Source organism: Acanthochromis polyacanthus, chromosome 20 (assembly GCF_021347895.1).
Source record: "Acanthochromis polyacanthus isolate Apoly-LR-REF ecotype Palm Island chromosome 20, KAUST_Apoly_ChrSc, whole genome shotgun sequence".
NCBI lineage: Eukaryota > Metazoa > Chordata > Actinopteri > Pomacentridae > Acanthochromis > Acanthochromis polyacanthus.
Genome location: NC_067132.1, coordinates 24588570 through 24603433, shown reverse-complemented (window position 1 = coordinate 24603433; position 14864 = coordinate 24588570). Strand labels below are relative to the sequence as shown.

The 14864-nt window shown below is 40.1% G+C and overlaps 2 protein-coding genes across 4 annotated transcripts; one reads left to right on the top strand and one right to left on the bottom strand.

The window, feature by feature from the left end:
• Positions 1 to 949: 949 nt before the first annotated feature.
• ralaa (v-ral simian leukemia viral oncogene homolog Aa (ras related)) lies at positions 950 to 7516 on the bottom strand. Its single transcript, XM_022193811.2, has 5 exons — positions 7348 to 7516; positions 4964 to 5208; positions 4659 to 4867; positions 4266 to 4440; positions 950 to 4155 (listed from the first exon to the last, which is right to left on the bottom strand). Exons 2-5 carry the CDS (start codon positions 5075 to 5077, stop codon positions 4033 to 4035), a joined length of 621 nt encoding a protein of 206 aa, XP_022049503.1. The 5' UTR covers positions 5078 to 5208; positions 7348 to 7516; the 3' UTR covers positions 950 to 4032.
• zgc:111976 (uncharacterized protein LOC553663 homolog) lies at positions 6925 to 14672 on the top strand. Of its 3 annotated transcripts, none has more exons than XM_051940334.1 (16): positions 6925 to 7195; positions 8005 to 8096; positions 9187 to 9265; positions 9373 to 9427; positions 9583 to 9709; positions 9794 to 9822; positions 9998 to 10069; positions 11049 to 11116; positions 11197 to 11259; positions 11353 to 11476; positions 11593 to 11717; positions 11842 to 11963; positions 12084 to 12282; positions 12420 to 12515; positions 12979 to 13081; positions 13854 to 14672. In XM_051940334.1, exons 2-16 carry the CDS (start codon positions 8007 to 8009, stop codon positions 14194 to 14196), a joined length of 1695 nt encoding a protein of 564 aa, XP_051796294.1. In that variant the 5' UTR covers positions 6925 to 7195; positions 8005 to 8006; the 3' UTR covers positions 14197 to 14672. The 3 variants fall into 3 exon arrangements, with proteins under 3 accessions (XP_051796294.1, XP_022049502.2, XP_051796295.1); XM_022193810.2 differs by lacking the exon at positions 6925 to 7195 and adding an exon at positions 7636 to 7807; XM_051940335.1 differs by lacking the exons at positions 6925 to 7195; positions 8005 to 8096; positions 9373 to 9427 and having other exon boundaries at positions 9209 to 9265.
• Positions 14673 to 14864: the final 192 nt, after the last annotated feature.

The following is a 14864-nucleotide window of genomic DNA, read 5'->3' as shown; positions in this document are numbered from 1 at the left end:
TCAAGTGTTGTAAAATCCTTCGCAGATTAATGGTTAACGATCAATCTTGTTTGTGCATTTACAAATTGACTCTAAATGGGAGCATAGCGCATTTAGCTTGCACTGGCTGACATGATAGAGGAGAATAAAAGAAAAAGCTTTGACTTTTTAGCTAAAATAAGTGTCTATAACCATTCTACATGGTAAAACTGAGGCGTAAAATATAAGTAATTTTTACAAAAATAATGAGTGAACTTATCCTGTTTTTCCATTTCCCTACTTAGTGTATAAAACGATGGATTCTCAGGAAATATGTTGCTACTGATGTAAACTGTGCAATACAAAACATTATAGTTTTTTTTTTCATTAAAGAACATCTGCAAACTGCTCAGTAGCTATATCTGTACCATGACAAATCAATACTTCCCTCTTCAATCCACTGAAACTGGAGCAGTCAAGACATCAAATATGCAACACAAAGAATGATGTGATGTGAGCTTTCTATGCTCATTGTAGTAATAAAGCGCCATCAAATTGTGCCTTTTGAACTCCCTGCAGACACAAGACGAAGGCATAATCCAATTAAACAATAAAGCGAAAGCAATAATCAATGCATTTACTACTTGAATAGTGTAACTAATAATAAAACAGTCTTTAAATTCAGCTCCATCTGATTTGCAGCAGACTTCAAAGGAAGTTATGCAGCTGACATCACTGTGATGCAGTTTCACATCTGTATGACGTACACGGTCAATATCTGATGAAAATACGACTCACTGGAAATTTTCTGATCTTCAGATAGTCCTGGCCCTTTTAGAAAGGTCGAAGTCCTGCATTGGTCGAGATAAGGCGCGTTAAAAAAAGCTCAACCCCGTCCCAGAGGAGCCCTCCTTTTGAAGATAAGTCTGCCTGCTCGGTGCAAAAAAGATAAGCCAAGACTGACAAAGATTATACAAATGCGTTTGGAAAATGTTATTAGTAATATCCACTTTATTTGCCATTTCCAAATAACTCACAAAAAATGAATTGAAATGTAAGCTTCACCTCTTGCATTCACAAACAGATAGGCTACATTAGTGGTTATGTTCAAAATAAGTAAACATGAAGGAAACATTGAACTGATGGCATACATACAACCATCCAATCAAAGACATAGATACCTAGATTTTTTTTAATTATTATTCCAAGGGTATTTATGTTTATAAAAGGCAAAACAAGTTATCTGAATACCCAGTAGGACAGTTTGCTCATAGCTTTCACACAAACATCTGTCTTAGTATGCTGCTGAAAATATCTGGGCCATCAAGTCTATTAAAGTGTACATGAAAACAAAGGAAAAAAAAACAAGTACAATGGTTATGAACAATGTCTGCCTCTGAAAAAGCACTGAAATGAGACTGTGTTAAGCCAATGTTACAGTAAGCAAGCACTATGGTGGTCACGTTAAGTAGAGTAGCTTCTGCAATCCTCAACAATAAAGACACAGTAGTTAATGTAATGGCCTTGATAAGTGAAGGAAGGGGTCCTTACACTGGATGTCTGTTTCTGTGCCTGTCGCTTTAACTTTCAGGGGGTTCCAATCATTGTGTGGTGTACTGGAGGTTAGCCCTTAGAACCTTAAAACTGCTTTCCGTGTATTCTGAGTTCCTGACATTTGGGATTCGAGCTCGTCTCATTTTTAAAGTCCAACTCTGCTGTGTGCTTTTCAGTAAACAAGAAATCCCACAGACATTCATTTGCGCGATCTTTTTTTTCATAAAACACTGAAATATTTATGGATTAACTCCCACTAAGTGTGGGGAATAATGAGTGTTTAGCACTTAAAAGAAGGGAAAAAAATAGTGATAAAGATGACGCTGTGGTCAAATCTCCCCACAGCGATGAAGCTTAAGTGTTTCTTCTACACTCTTATCTTTTTATAGTAGTTTACAGACAGTGTTTCTGAGCTGTTTCCAACTTTCACATTTCCTCTTTGTAATTACAACTGCCATTTTGCATAGACTCCAGTGTTGGGCATTCGACCGGTGGCAGAAATCCTTTAGTGTAAATGGTGAGCAGTATGCACACACGGATTTATTTGTACATTAATGATTTAAACTGGATTGGAGTGAAACATGGCAGCAACCTCTGGAGGGTTGTCAGACTTTATTAAACAAAACTGAAAAAAAAAAAGTTATGTAAACTAAGTTATAGGGGGGGGAAAAAAAAAAGTGGCTCAGTTGTAAACTAAGAATCAAGGGGCAGGTTTCACAGTGTGTTTTGGTCTATGCAATTTAGTCGTTAGTCATATATTGCATTTATATTTTTCCAATTTATTTTACACCGATTCAACCTTGACTTAAGTGATCCAACTACAAGAGCAAGAGAAAATGAACACATCAGGGTATTTCACTGAGATGTTCCTACAGCGTTGTAACACAGGGTAGCCTTGCACAGAATGGAGCAAAATCAAGCAAAGTAGAATGTCAGTGACCTCTAAACTCTGCACATCATTTGCAGTCCAGCATTACAGGCAAACAGGAGCAGTATGTGGGGATTATTCACATTCACAATGGACAGAGAGGCAACGGTGACGCACTGCACGAGAATTACTAAAGCCCTCGTAACCTCGCATTTCTTTTCCAGGTGATTCAGAATAAAATCCGCTCCTTCCCCTGGCGCCCTTTTCAACCTTTGCCTCGATAGCTTTGACAGAGTTTTTGCGCACAAACATCGTAGTGCTTACTTTTGATGCTCACTATAGCAAGCTGTCATTCACTTCAATTGATAAGTGGGCACTTGTTTGTACGAGCTAGCGTTTTTTCTTTGGTGACTGAGAGCAACTTTTATTTGGACAGGTTCCACCGCACTTCAATACAGCCTGCAGCCTTGTTTTGTTAATATTTTAGCCTTGACCTTTATCTACCCATTAATTTATTCCTAATTAAGAAATACATTTAAATAAAAAAGGGAAGGGAATACAAGGTTGGTGATTAAAAGTCTGAGTCAGGTAAAGTTAAATTGGCAAAAGAAACCTTCACATGTCTGGAAGCAAATTTGTTTCAGATGTCAGAAAAGCATGTAAAGGATGTAGTGTCATGGAATCACCTTTTATCAGAGCACCAGGGATTCCTTTTTAATCGCAAAACAAGGCAATGGAAAGTCATTAGCCAAGTGAGGTAAAATTTCTGAAATGTTAGAATTGAAAAAAAAAAAAGTTCAAGTGTAGTAAAATCCCTCGCAGATTTAAGGGTAATGATCGATGTTTGTGCATTTGAGAAGACTCAACAAAGTGACTGAAATGTGGGGGAAAACATGGAGACATAGTGCACTTATCTTACACCGGTGGACGTGAGAGGGGAGGGGAAAAGAAGGAAAAAGTTTGACGTGACAGGTAGAAATAAGTGTCCATAACCATACTATATAATAAAACTGAGGTGTAAAAACAACAAATAGGAATGGCATCAAATTTCGGCTCTGGCTTAGAGAATGCAACGTTCTTTCAATCAAAAGATTTCATAGATTCACCAGTGCAATGTACATTTCCTTGGTGGCACTTGATGAACTCTGGGTTGACACTACACTGCTGTTACCTCCCCTAACAAAGATGGTGGATTAATTACATGGATTGGGTCTTTCCAGCATTAAGCTCACCTAACATCTTCCCCATTTAAACCTTGGCTCTGACACTTTCAGTTTCTTTTCTTTTGAAACTTGCACTGCACAGTTGTCTGAATATATTATACACATCAAACTTTACAATAAAAGGTTTTGGAACATTTCAGGGCTTAGCCTCTTGTCAAGCTTAGGCCTAAATTAAAACACCATCCATTTATTACACTCTGTAATGTGGTCAGAGTAAGAGAGAGAGTACATAAATTATTTGGAGTGTCAGCACATAAAAAGTTAGAGCTATAAATGGTGTATGGAGTGCCACCTTACTACTTCCTGACACATGGTCAGATGTCCTGTTAGCCAGGAGCAGAAAGTCATGGTCAGGTATGGGCACAAAATAAATGCAAAAGTCTGAGAAATGCATATGTACATAAGCAGCTAGCCTGCTTTCTTTCACGACTATAAAATACAGCATCTCTCCCTAATTCTCTTGGCCAAACTTTTACTTTTGTTCTTCCCGTTCTTCTCTTTGCTGTCCTCCATTTTCCGTGCCCGGATCTCTCTCATCAGGTCAAAAAACACCTGTTAAAACACACATAAAAAGGCAAAGGTTCATGCTTCTCTGTTTGCTCGATGGCAGCAGAGTAAACTCATTTAGCCAGGCGCGCTTATGCTTAGCCAATTAAACAAACCTTGTCAACATTGGCACGGGTTTTGGCAGAAGTCTCCACATAGCACACTCCCCACTGCTCTGCACGTGCCTTGGCCTCGTCTGCGCTAACCTGCCGTCGGTCGTCCAAATCTGACTTATTACCGACCAAGAGAAAGGGCACGTTCTCGTCCTCCTTCACTCGCAGAATCTGCTCTCTGCGAAACAGGAAACGTCACTCAGGCATGAATTATGTAAACAAACACACTCCTGTTTCTTTAAGTCGACTTCAAACAATGAAATCCAAACTGTAGAGAGAAAAAAAAAAAAGCTCGACTGTGATGTTGCACCAAAATGTCAAGCAGAGGAAGAAGAGCTGTCGTTAAATCCTAATGGATGGGCGAGTGATTCATTACAACAATCTGTGCTGCTGCACCTGAAATCTACTGTTGCTGCAAATGATTCCAGCTCTGTGATGGAAAATACGCAGAGGAAGCCCTCGCCACTACGGAAGTAGTTATCCCGAATGGCTGCATAGTCCTCCTGCCCAGCTGTGTCAAGGATGTCAATCTGCACCTCCTCTCCATCCAGCACCACTTTCTTCCTGTAGCTGTCTGCTTTAGTGGGCTCGTAGTCTTCAACAAACTTGGAAGAAAGAAAAAACACATTCAGCCAAAAATAAGACACTTTTCATCTTAACATCAGTGAATATACTCGACTGCTGTGATGTAAATTGCCCACCTCATCATACATGAACTGGAGAGTGAGGGCTGATTTCCCCACTCCTCCACTGCCCACCATAATCACTTTGTGAAGGGCTAGGGAGTTCTGCCCTTTTGGCTTCGCAGCTGCCATGGCTCTGTGTACCGAGAGATGTTAACTGTCAAAGGGGAAAAAAGTTCAAGGCGGCGGGAGGGATTGTGAAATGAAGACCGTAAAAATCAGTCCAAGGATTCCAGGTGAAACAAAGGGCTGAATGAGAGTTCCTGCGGAGAAGAAAAACAGAGAGAAAGAATCCTAAGACGTTGCATCATAATTTCCGCAGCCTTCAGGTTCCATTTCTGCCGTTACACTGCACAGCCATCAAAGCAATAAATTCTAGCACTGTAAAATGTTTAAATAGGAGGAACTGTCATCACACTACAGACAGTGCAGGGAATGAGTGATTCTCTTTACCCTACTGAGACTGCAGCAAATGCAATGTGATAACCACTAGCACTAGATTGAAGATTAGTGTAAAGCGAGTTTTCTTGTCTCTGCACAAATATTACCTTAATTCAGCAAAGGCAAATACAATCCCTTCACTTTATGCTCTTTGCAATATCAAAAAAATAATATTCTTTTTTTTTAGTAGTAGAAATTGTACCTATAGCAGCATTTCAACACAATATAAACAGAAATAATTTGGGATACTTTCAGATGTCTTAAACGACATTTACTTCCATCATTGATCAATCTGTCAGTCATCTTCTTTATTAACTGATTGTTTTGTTCATATAATGTCAGAAAATGTTGATTAGTCTTTACCAAAGACAAACACAATGTCCTCAAATGTCTTGTAAGATATTCAGTTTATTGTTGCTGGGGAAGGACGAAACCAGAAAGTTTTCAAATTTAAGTAGCTGGAATCAGAGAATTGTGACTTTTCTTCCTTAAAAAAAAAAATCTCATTTAACAAAATAGCCCACAATTAATAGAATGGTTAACAACTAATAGACTAATTGTTGCAACGCTAGCATAAACAGGAAGGTTTGAAAAGAAAAAGCTTACAGATCAGCAAACAATAAGCTACCTTGAGCCAAGTTTCACGTGTTAGAAGTCAAACTACCACAAGAATATTTGCAACCTGCTTCTAGCAACCAGTGACATCTGGATATGCAAAGTTAACTACCTTACATCGTGACAAACAGCAGGCAAATTCCAGTAACCCACCAGGGACATGTTAAACCCATTTAGCCAAGACATAAAACTTTTTAAAGCTTCTAGGTAACATCTGGCGATATATTCCAATCTTTGACAGGAGTGGATAGAATGTGACACATGCTAAAGCGATTTAGTGGTCAGTTTCCTATAACCCGACTGTCCAAGACGACTATGGGAAAAGCATGATGTGCTAAGGCCTTTTCCTGCAGGAGGCCAGCACAGACCGCTGGGGGGGGGGGGGGGGGGAATCAGGGATATACACGGGAATGCAGCCAGTACCTCATTACACAAATTAACTAAATGGCTCTATGCAATAAAAGTCGATATTACTATTAAGTAATTAAGGTAATGTCGTTTGACTTTAACCATTTAAACCAGCAAAAAATCTCTTAACAACTGGTTCTAAGTAAAAGTGAAAACAGCAGCTGTGAAACTGGACATCTGGTGACAGTTTAAGGCTTCTAATGTCCATGAAGAAACGCTTAAAATATAACAATTTCGAAACAAAGTTACACAATAAAAAAAAAGGTAAATTTGACTAAATAAAAGGACAAGTGAATCCAATGAGAATAGCACGCATTTACATTACAATCATGGCCACTAATGTCAGTATGTAACGTCATCACAACTAACAAATTAATCAGCGTATCATTATCTGGCAACTAAATAATGCTAGTAAGACAAGCACGCTAATAATACAATATTATCTGTGTATTAGCTGACCTAGCTACCATTTTACCTAGTTGTTACGATAACAGGCAAGCACGATCACAAATAACACGGACTGTAATTATTATGTTAACTTATTAGCAAGTTAGCTGCTGACATTTTAACTGCCAGTAAACTAGCTAGCAGGTTGACAAGTGGGCGATGTGGCTAACAAGCTAACTAACCTCCCGAGCAGGTGAACGCCTTAAGTTAACGTTGAAGAGTAAGGCGGCGGTTCAAATAATGCACACAAGACGGATTTTTAAACATAGGAAATCCAGCAACAGATGATCGGTCAATGCCTTGAAACTCAGCGGCTTCCTCTTCGCTAGCAGGCTAAAGGTTGGCTGACCAAACACACACACACAGGCGAAAAGGCTAGCTAGCGATAACAAGCAGCTAATCACAACTAAATGATGCGACGCGAAAAGGGAGCTAACGTGGCCGGTGAGAGCCGTTACACCGACGCCATTTGGGAAAATAACATCACCTACCGGCAATTTAAATCGTGTTCCCCCCGGCAAAACGCTTGGCGAAGTCTGAATTATGGTGGCAGGATGAAAAGACTCAGCTAGCTACGTGTTAGCTCATGGCTAGCTCCCTTGCTAACTCCAGAGACTTGGCTGGGAGCTGTTAGCAGCAGACTGACTGCACATCCTGTGGGCTTGGCTCCGTCTGACAACGCCCGCCCGCCTGGGAGAACCAGACAACATTCAGTTTTACTTTTGTCCACGAATGTAACACTTATTTATGACTGATTTTTTTTTAAAAGGCACACAGTCGTGAACAATGATAATAACATGAGTTACTGAGCTCATTAGCCTCGTAGTTGAACTTACAAATTAGATTAGGGGGAGTGGATTGAACATGTCAGCTAATTGATTAATTAGCTAATCCACATAAATGGTGGCACGTTTGCTCAAGAGAGGAATAAAATACACTTTCAGAAGCCAGGTAATGTAGATTTCAAGTTTTATTTTCCTAATTAAATGACATATTTCTCATTTAAACCATCAACTGACTGTTTATTTTTAATTCTAAAAATGGCTTTCTAGTGTTCAGACAATATGCTAAAATAGCCTAAAACTGCAGGAAAATCATTAAAGATTTAATGTGTGTGCCATTTTTTTTCTTCTTTTTGTATGCTTTAGTGATGGAGAAAGAAGCCATAATTTCTAAGCTGCACTTGAAGTTTGCAAAGAAGCCTTGGAAGGACACTTTTCAGCTTGTCCGAAGATTCGTGGTGAGACATTTCAACACCTCTTTTCCTCTATTCCCATTATTTGTTTTTATCACCTTCATTATTTACTTAGTTTTAACTCCCTCAGTTTATATGCAAATGACTGAGATCACCCAGGATTTCTATTGGCAGGGTTGTTCAAAAGTGTTCCTCTTCATTTGTGTGAGCAGACTAGTGTTGATGGCATGACTAATAGTTATTAGACTTGTCACTGGATTGCTCCTCTAATGTGATGATGTGGTGTGAATCAGGAACTAGGTGTGGTGAAGCTCTCAGAATGAGATCATTCATCCTGGAACACACAAGCCTTTGTTGTTTGATCAGCAGCTTTTGCATTGACGGTTATCCCATCTTGACTCGGATTCACTCATCAGCCACATGGCACAGAGTGTGTAGTAGGCCTTTGAATCAAAACATGGCTGTTGGACTGTATTCTCTTTATATTTAGCCATTTTCTTATTTGGATTTTACATTGAAAATCTTTATTCTTCATGCTTTGGAAGATGCAGATGTACATCTTTGGGCTAAAGTTTTGTTGGTCGAAACATGCAATGTCAAACATGCAGCAAAAAAAGCTAGTGTGTATTTAACACTGCTGTGCTAAGGCTCTGTGAGGAGAGGGTGGGTTAGTTTTCTTAAGATTTGTCATGGGTGGAGCAGCGGGGTAGATAATACTTTTGGATTAATACAAAGTGGAGCTTGGCAGTGGTCAGTCTCTGGAGTCTGCTGAAGAAACTTGATTACTTGGTGGTCTGAAGTGATGTGTGGTCCAAAGGGATAAGACATCCAGGGCTAGACATGCAAGCAGTGAGTCTAAAATGGACTTTTATAGAACTTGCATGCTCAAAAAGGGCAAAACGCATCATATTTTCTCACACCAACGTCCAGAAAGGTTGTTTTAATAAATGCAACCTATCCCAAAGTGCAAAGCATTAAAAAGTCAACACTTCGCTTGCCATGGTGTCATGCAGTTTGTGTTGCCTGCCTGGCGGCATGGGCAGACAGGACCAAAGAGTGTTTACACAAGACTCACACTGACACACAACTGGCCCATTGTTGTTGTTTTTTTTTCCTCCTCTTTGTCCCATAATAGGAGAAATCCAGAGCTAAAGCCGTACCCTGTAAGCAACTACTGGATAGATGCCTGGAAAGACTTCAAGAAGAGTTTGATGGTAAATAAACAATAAACCAATGATTCTGTTTTGGATTTTAGTCCATTTATTTATTTTTTTTTTTATAGAGGTGCAGATGTAAACAACTGCACCTCTATGCATTTCAGTGTCCTCTATGAATACCATGAGGTCCCGCCTTGAAATAATTGCCAGACAACAACGGTAAAGATTTATTAAACCATTAAATATATTATAATATATTAAAAGTCTTGTCTCTTCATGTGTTAATTTGCTTAATCTTTGTCATTTGTTTTGTCCATTCTGTTAATATCCTGAAGTGATACATTTTAATCTATATTCGTGTTTTCCCCCTCAAGAATGGGTTTTCACTCTACCGGGGCCACGTGCTACCTGACTGCTGATTTATTCTACCTGGAAGTTTTATTGCTGCCGCGTGGAGGAGTGGAGGAGGTAAAGGTGGCCCCACATGGACAATCCCCTGTTGTAAGTGGACTGTAATGTTTCCAACAACCCATTTCAAGCTCTCCCCTTTTCTCTGCATGCTAATAAAATTAAATTGTCTTGCAGCCCAGTGAGTCTCTTCTTCAGCTGCTGAGGTAAGCGGTGGAGCGATGCTAAATTAAAAATCTGACATTTCACTTGCGGTAAGCAGTACAGCTATCCCCCAAACTATAGAGATAAACGACAGTATTATATTTAATATTTAAATTGCTACCTCAAGGTGAATTATTTTAGCCTCACATTGGGATTGCTTTCTGGCTATACACACAGGTGCGAATGTTTCGCTGATTTCGCCGTGAAGCTGGGTGGCCTCTTCGCCCACTACAGCATCCCTGGAGACAAGTACGTGCTCTTAAAATATTTGAGCCGCTTGTGGTAATTTAGCAGTTTCTATCACTTTTCCCCCCCCCCTCTCTCAGTGAAATCAAATTTAAATTGTTGGCATCTCTACAACACCTCGGGAAAGACTTGCAGCAAATTTCACAGTTATCAAGGTGAGTGAAAAACAAAAAAACAACAAGAACACAGAAAGCTTAGCTGATTTGTGTGTTACTCAAGCATTTCACTCATTTAGCACTTTTTAAAACACACTTACAAAATGCTTCACACACACAAGCAAATATTGTTGTGTAGTACTCATTTTTCTAGTTTATTTAAAATTTTTACAAAAAGCCAACAAAGCGGTGCAACTAATTGTAGTTAATAACCTGGCAGCTGCATTTTGAACCAACTGCAATTGATTTGGAGCAGCTTGATGGAGAGAAGTGTGGAGGGAATTCCAACTCTCTAAATGGGAGAAAATAAAACAACAAATTAATGTTTTGAGATCTGTGGAACCCAAGATGCAGAACAGAGCTGGATGAGCTTAGAAGGATGAAAGATGTTACCAAGATTCTTAGTGCTGGCTTTGATATTTTGGTGAAATGGATCGATAAACTCATCAAATTCTCAAGTCCAGTTAAAAGAATTTGAGTTTCATTTGGATTTACATGAAAAAAATTAAGTAAGGTGCGATTTATGGTGGTATTTAAGCTATCAACAGAGAGGGTGAGAGTTGATTCAGGTCATTGGATTGAGCAAAGAAACAGATCTGACCAAAAAAAAAACAACAACTATTGTTTATGTCAGTAATCAAATTGTTTGCAATTTTTCAGGCAAAAAAAGTTTTAAAAAATGCCCTCAAATTAGCAATTTGAGGGCATTTTTCACTACTTTCTTATGTATTGTATATATTAAACATTTGAGATACCATCAGATAATGTAAATGACTCAGTAGCAGCCCTGATACAAATTGGAATCAGCACAGTTTTTCTGCTTTTAGGCCACCGGCATACTGTGACCCCAAAATGGACATGATTAACAATGGCAGGATTGGATATCTAAAAGAAGGTAAAGATACAAAAATATCAACCATGCATATATAATTAATTGTTTTTAAATGTTAAGTTGATAAAATGTCTTTATTTTAGATTATCCTGTAACTATTCAGTTCTATGTGCCCCCAACGGATTCAATGAAGACGTCAGATTCACGTAAGTTGCAGTTGTTAAAGTGTTTTGCCAATAGGCCACTTTATTTCCATTCTGAGTTATGATTTTTCGAAAAACCTCTTTTGCATTTCACAGAAACGACAGATTTGGAAGCGGTTGTCCAGGCAGCCCAGGTTACCGTTGGCTCCAGCGCCGTGACTCGCCAGCTTCAGATGGCGTCTTTGATCCCGCAGCCTCCACAGCTGGATCCTCAGGGGCAGTGTGTTCTTGTTTTTAATCTGTCACCCAGCAGGACGCTTTTCATTTCGCATCCCACAACGAGTGTGAATGTCATCGCTAGTGGTGTTAATGGCGTGCAATTGTGTCCTGTGGCAGCCATCCCGTGTTTGCTCCATTGAGCGAGGTGCCAAATGAGATGCTGCCGGCCTGTTTTCTGCTCAGACTGCAGCCAGCGATACCAGTGATGTTGTCTTTTGTGAGGAAACTCAACCAAATTATTGGTAACTTTTCACTGTACATATTGCATAGAAAATACACATTTTTTCCATTTAACATACAATGTAAAAGTGATTTAATTTTTCTTTTACCAAACCATCAGTCCTTTTCTCCTGTGATATTTAACAGATGTGGCTGTATCAGATGTTGACCTGCAGTGGGCACCCTTACCCAAGCTTCTGATGGGAGCTGCACTAAATGCAAACACCCATTGTGAGACATTAGATGAACGGCAGAGTATTTTCGCAGTGGTATGTACATGCTTTTTGCATTAACACAAAGAATAAGCCAGAGTGGGTTTGTTTCAAGCTAGCTTATTATGCAAACTCAGATTTAATGACTCACAAATCAATCGATTCCTGCACATCCAGCCTCTTCCTGGTGGTATGATGCACAGTTGCGTTCTTCCTGGAGCTGCCTGGGACGTGCCTGCTCACAGAGGGATCGTGGTGGACGGGGTTGCGTTCACCCACCCCGCTCATGTCTCGGCACTCGTGGATGTGCTGCGTCACCAGTGTGCCATTAACACCCTGCTGAGGAGCTGTTTCTCCGTTCGATGCTCCGGTCCAGGTAGGAGGAGTTTTTACACCACAGAATCGTAGCCCATATGGAGATGATCTTTCTTGCAAAGTGGGCAGCCAACATTTTTGTTGTTGCTGTTTTGTTTTTGTTTTGTTATGTAACACTTAACTGATTAATCCTATCAGGTTCGTTTTGCGATCTGCATTTCGAAGTCCGGCCAGAGTCTGACAGCAGCTTTTCTGTGACCTTCCACCAACCCATCACTGACTCCCTTGCTGTTTGTAAGCAGTTTTTATACTCGTCAACTATTGCAAAGAATCGTGGTCGTTCTGAGCTTCAACATCTGAGAATTATCAATTAGTGCTGCAATAATTAGTTGGTTATTTGACAAAAAATAAGTACAAGCATCAATTGTGGTGGTCAAGCACAGGTACCAAACTGATTCCAGCTGGTCACATGGGAGAATCTGATGCATTTTCTTGTCATTTCTAACAATAAACTGGACGTCTTTGGTTTACAGACTGTTAGTTGAATAAATAAGTCTATTTTCTAGTGACATAATGATGCACTTATTAGTCACATAAAGAATCTGCTGAAATTTTCGATGCAGCCTGAATGCCAATTTGCGAGATTCTGTAAAAACAGCATAGGTTTATGTAGTTTTGTTTTAAGGAATTGGTCATACTAAAAAGATGATGTCACCGGCAGCTGTATTAGGACATACTCATGTATTTGTGTCCACAGTGCTGGTGAACGTATCCAGTCCTCATGAGATTACCTGCAGCTTGTTTGGAGGAGGAACATTTGATCCCTCCATAAATGAACACATCTCCACTGTTATGAACAGGTATGTATACATGATAAAACTTGCGCTACAGTTCAGAGAAGGCGACAACATACGGATGAAATAATGGGCCTCAATGGCAAAATCAATAGTTTAAAAATGCAAATTCCACCAGAAAAGTGGTTTAACAGTGGGTTAAAAGGAAAGCAATCTCAATCCAGATGAGCATTTTAACTCCATTTCAAAAATAATCTCAATCTATACTAACATGCAAGAAAAAGCTTATCACATAACTGTTGACATGGAATGTCAGTGCTGGTTTACAGTAAGGAAGAGACTGGTTGCCTAGATGAAGACGGAAGAACATCAATTAAGAAAATTAAGTCCACAGATTCCTTAACCTGAAGCTTCATTTTTTTTAACTGAAGTAACAACTGGTAGTCGAGGTTGATGCCTTTATTTTCTTCTATAAATTGGCCCTGTGATATCACCATGATGAATCTGGAAGCGAATGTATTGACGGTAAGGCCTAATCAGAAAGTGAACATGGGTGTCTGCGTCATCGTTTCCTAAAATCTCCATCCAGACTGAAATGCAACCCCAGAGTTTTCAAACTAAAATAGGGTCAGCACTGTTTCCAAACGTCTCCATTTTAAGGATCCTCAAACTCCAGAGCAGTGTGGACGCCAGGGGTAAACGTGGCAGAAGTTGTGCGTTTTTCAAAATGAAAATTAGCTTGGATGTAGCCTAAGTAAATGTGGAAACCCTGCCATGTTTCCATTTTAACTTCGGCCTGATTTCCTCAGACACAGTTTTGTTTTGTTTCCCTCCTCAGGTGTATGTCCATTCCCATGACAATGAAGACATTATACAGCAAGCTAGAGGAGATCACCTCTGCCCCACTTTCTCCCAGGCGCCCGGCCACCACAGAAGCCGAAAATGACCACTCGGCTTCCTCGAGTGCAGCTGCGACGGACACCAACCGAGGCTCGGACACGTTCTCTCAGGGTTCAGCTGTGCCAGAGGACGGCTTCAGTGTCTCTGCTTCGGCTTGCTTTGCGCCATCTGTAGCCACATCCGAGCTTCCTCCTGAAATAAGCACGAGCCCTCCTGTCAACCCTCGCCCACTTACTCCTGCGGGAGGTGTTCCCACCTTTGACAAGCAAGATCTGATCTGAACCCGTATGTGATGCCCAAAAATGCAGTTTCTTCACACAGCAGATCAGTACACACAGCAAAGTTGTGCTGCATAACTTGCGTTTTGGCTCAGAGATGCTGATTTGTGACTGCACAACGTTGAATTTGTGAGTGCATGATCACATCCATCTCCAAGTGTTTCTTACTATGCATTCCAGTGTGGCAGAGATTGCTGGCTGTAAAGGTTTGAGGTTTGGCATTTGACCTCAGCCAGCCAAGAGCCCAGTTGATTGGTACCATGTGAGCCAATCAAACATAGCTAAAGTCCGTGGTGCATTCTCGATGGCTTGTGAGAATAAACTAGAGATCTACGCATAAAAAATAGCTCCTGAGGACACATAAATATCATCAAGGACACGGCTTGAATGCGTGCACAGCTCCAAAATGTATCATGTAGCTGTTAACCGCTCTCAGTCACTTTTTCCTTTTAAGAAAATAAAGTTTTTCACAATAAAGACTTTTGGTGTGGGAGTGGAATACCTCTGTGGAGTGGAAAATCTCTTGATTAGTGTCGAGCACGGTAGTGCTTTCTCTGGGTGTCAGCCAAGACATCTACCAATAAAGCAGAAATGTGACAAGTCTGTAGATCATTAGGAATATTCTGCCACCTAATGCAGAGAGGAATTTGTGTAATTTATTTCGTGCATTC

What these genes read in the sequence shown, in the direction of transcription:
- zgc:111976 (XM_051940334.1), top strand. Translation starts at nt 8,007, where the DNA reads ATGGAGAAAGAAGCCATAATTTCTAAGCTGCACTTGAAGTTTGCAAAG. An exon ending in GAAACTCAACCAAATTATTG is followed by an intron (nt 11,718 to 11,841) that starts GTAACTTTTCAC and finishes GATATTTAACAG; the next exon opens with ATGTGGCTGTATCAGATGTT. An exon ending in ATCTCCACTGTTATGAACAG is followed by an intron (nt 13,082 to 13,853) that starts GTATGTATACAT and finishes TTCCCTCCTCAG; the next exon opens with GTGTATGTCCATTCCCATGA.
- ralaa (XM_022193811.2), bottom strand. Translation starts at nt 5,077, where the DNA reads ATGGCAGCTGCGAAGCCAAAAGGGCAGAACTCCCTAGCCCTTCACAAA. An exon ending in GCAGCAACAGTAGATTTCAG is followed by an intron (nt 4,441 to 4,658) that starts GTGCAGCAGCAC and finishes CCTGTTTCGCAG; the next exon opens with AGAGCAGATTCTGCGAGTGA. An exon ending in CCCGTGCCAATGTTGACAAG is followed by an intron (nt 4,156 to 4,265) that starts GTTTGTTTAATT and finishes GTGTTTTAACAG; the next exon opens with GTGTTTTTTGACCTGATGAG.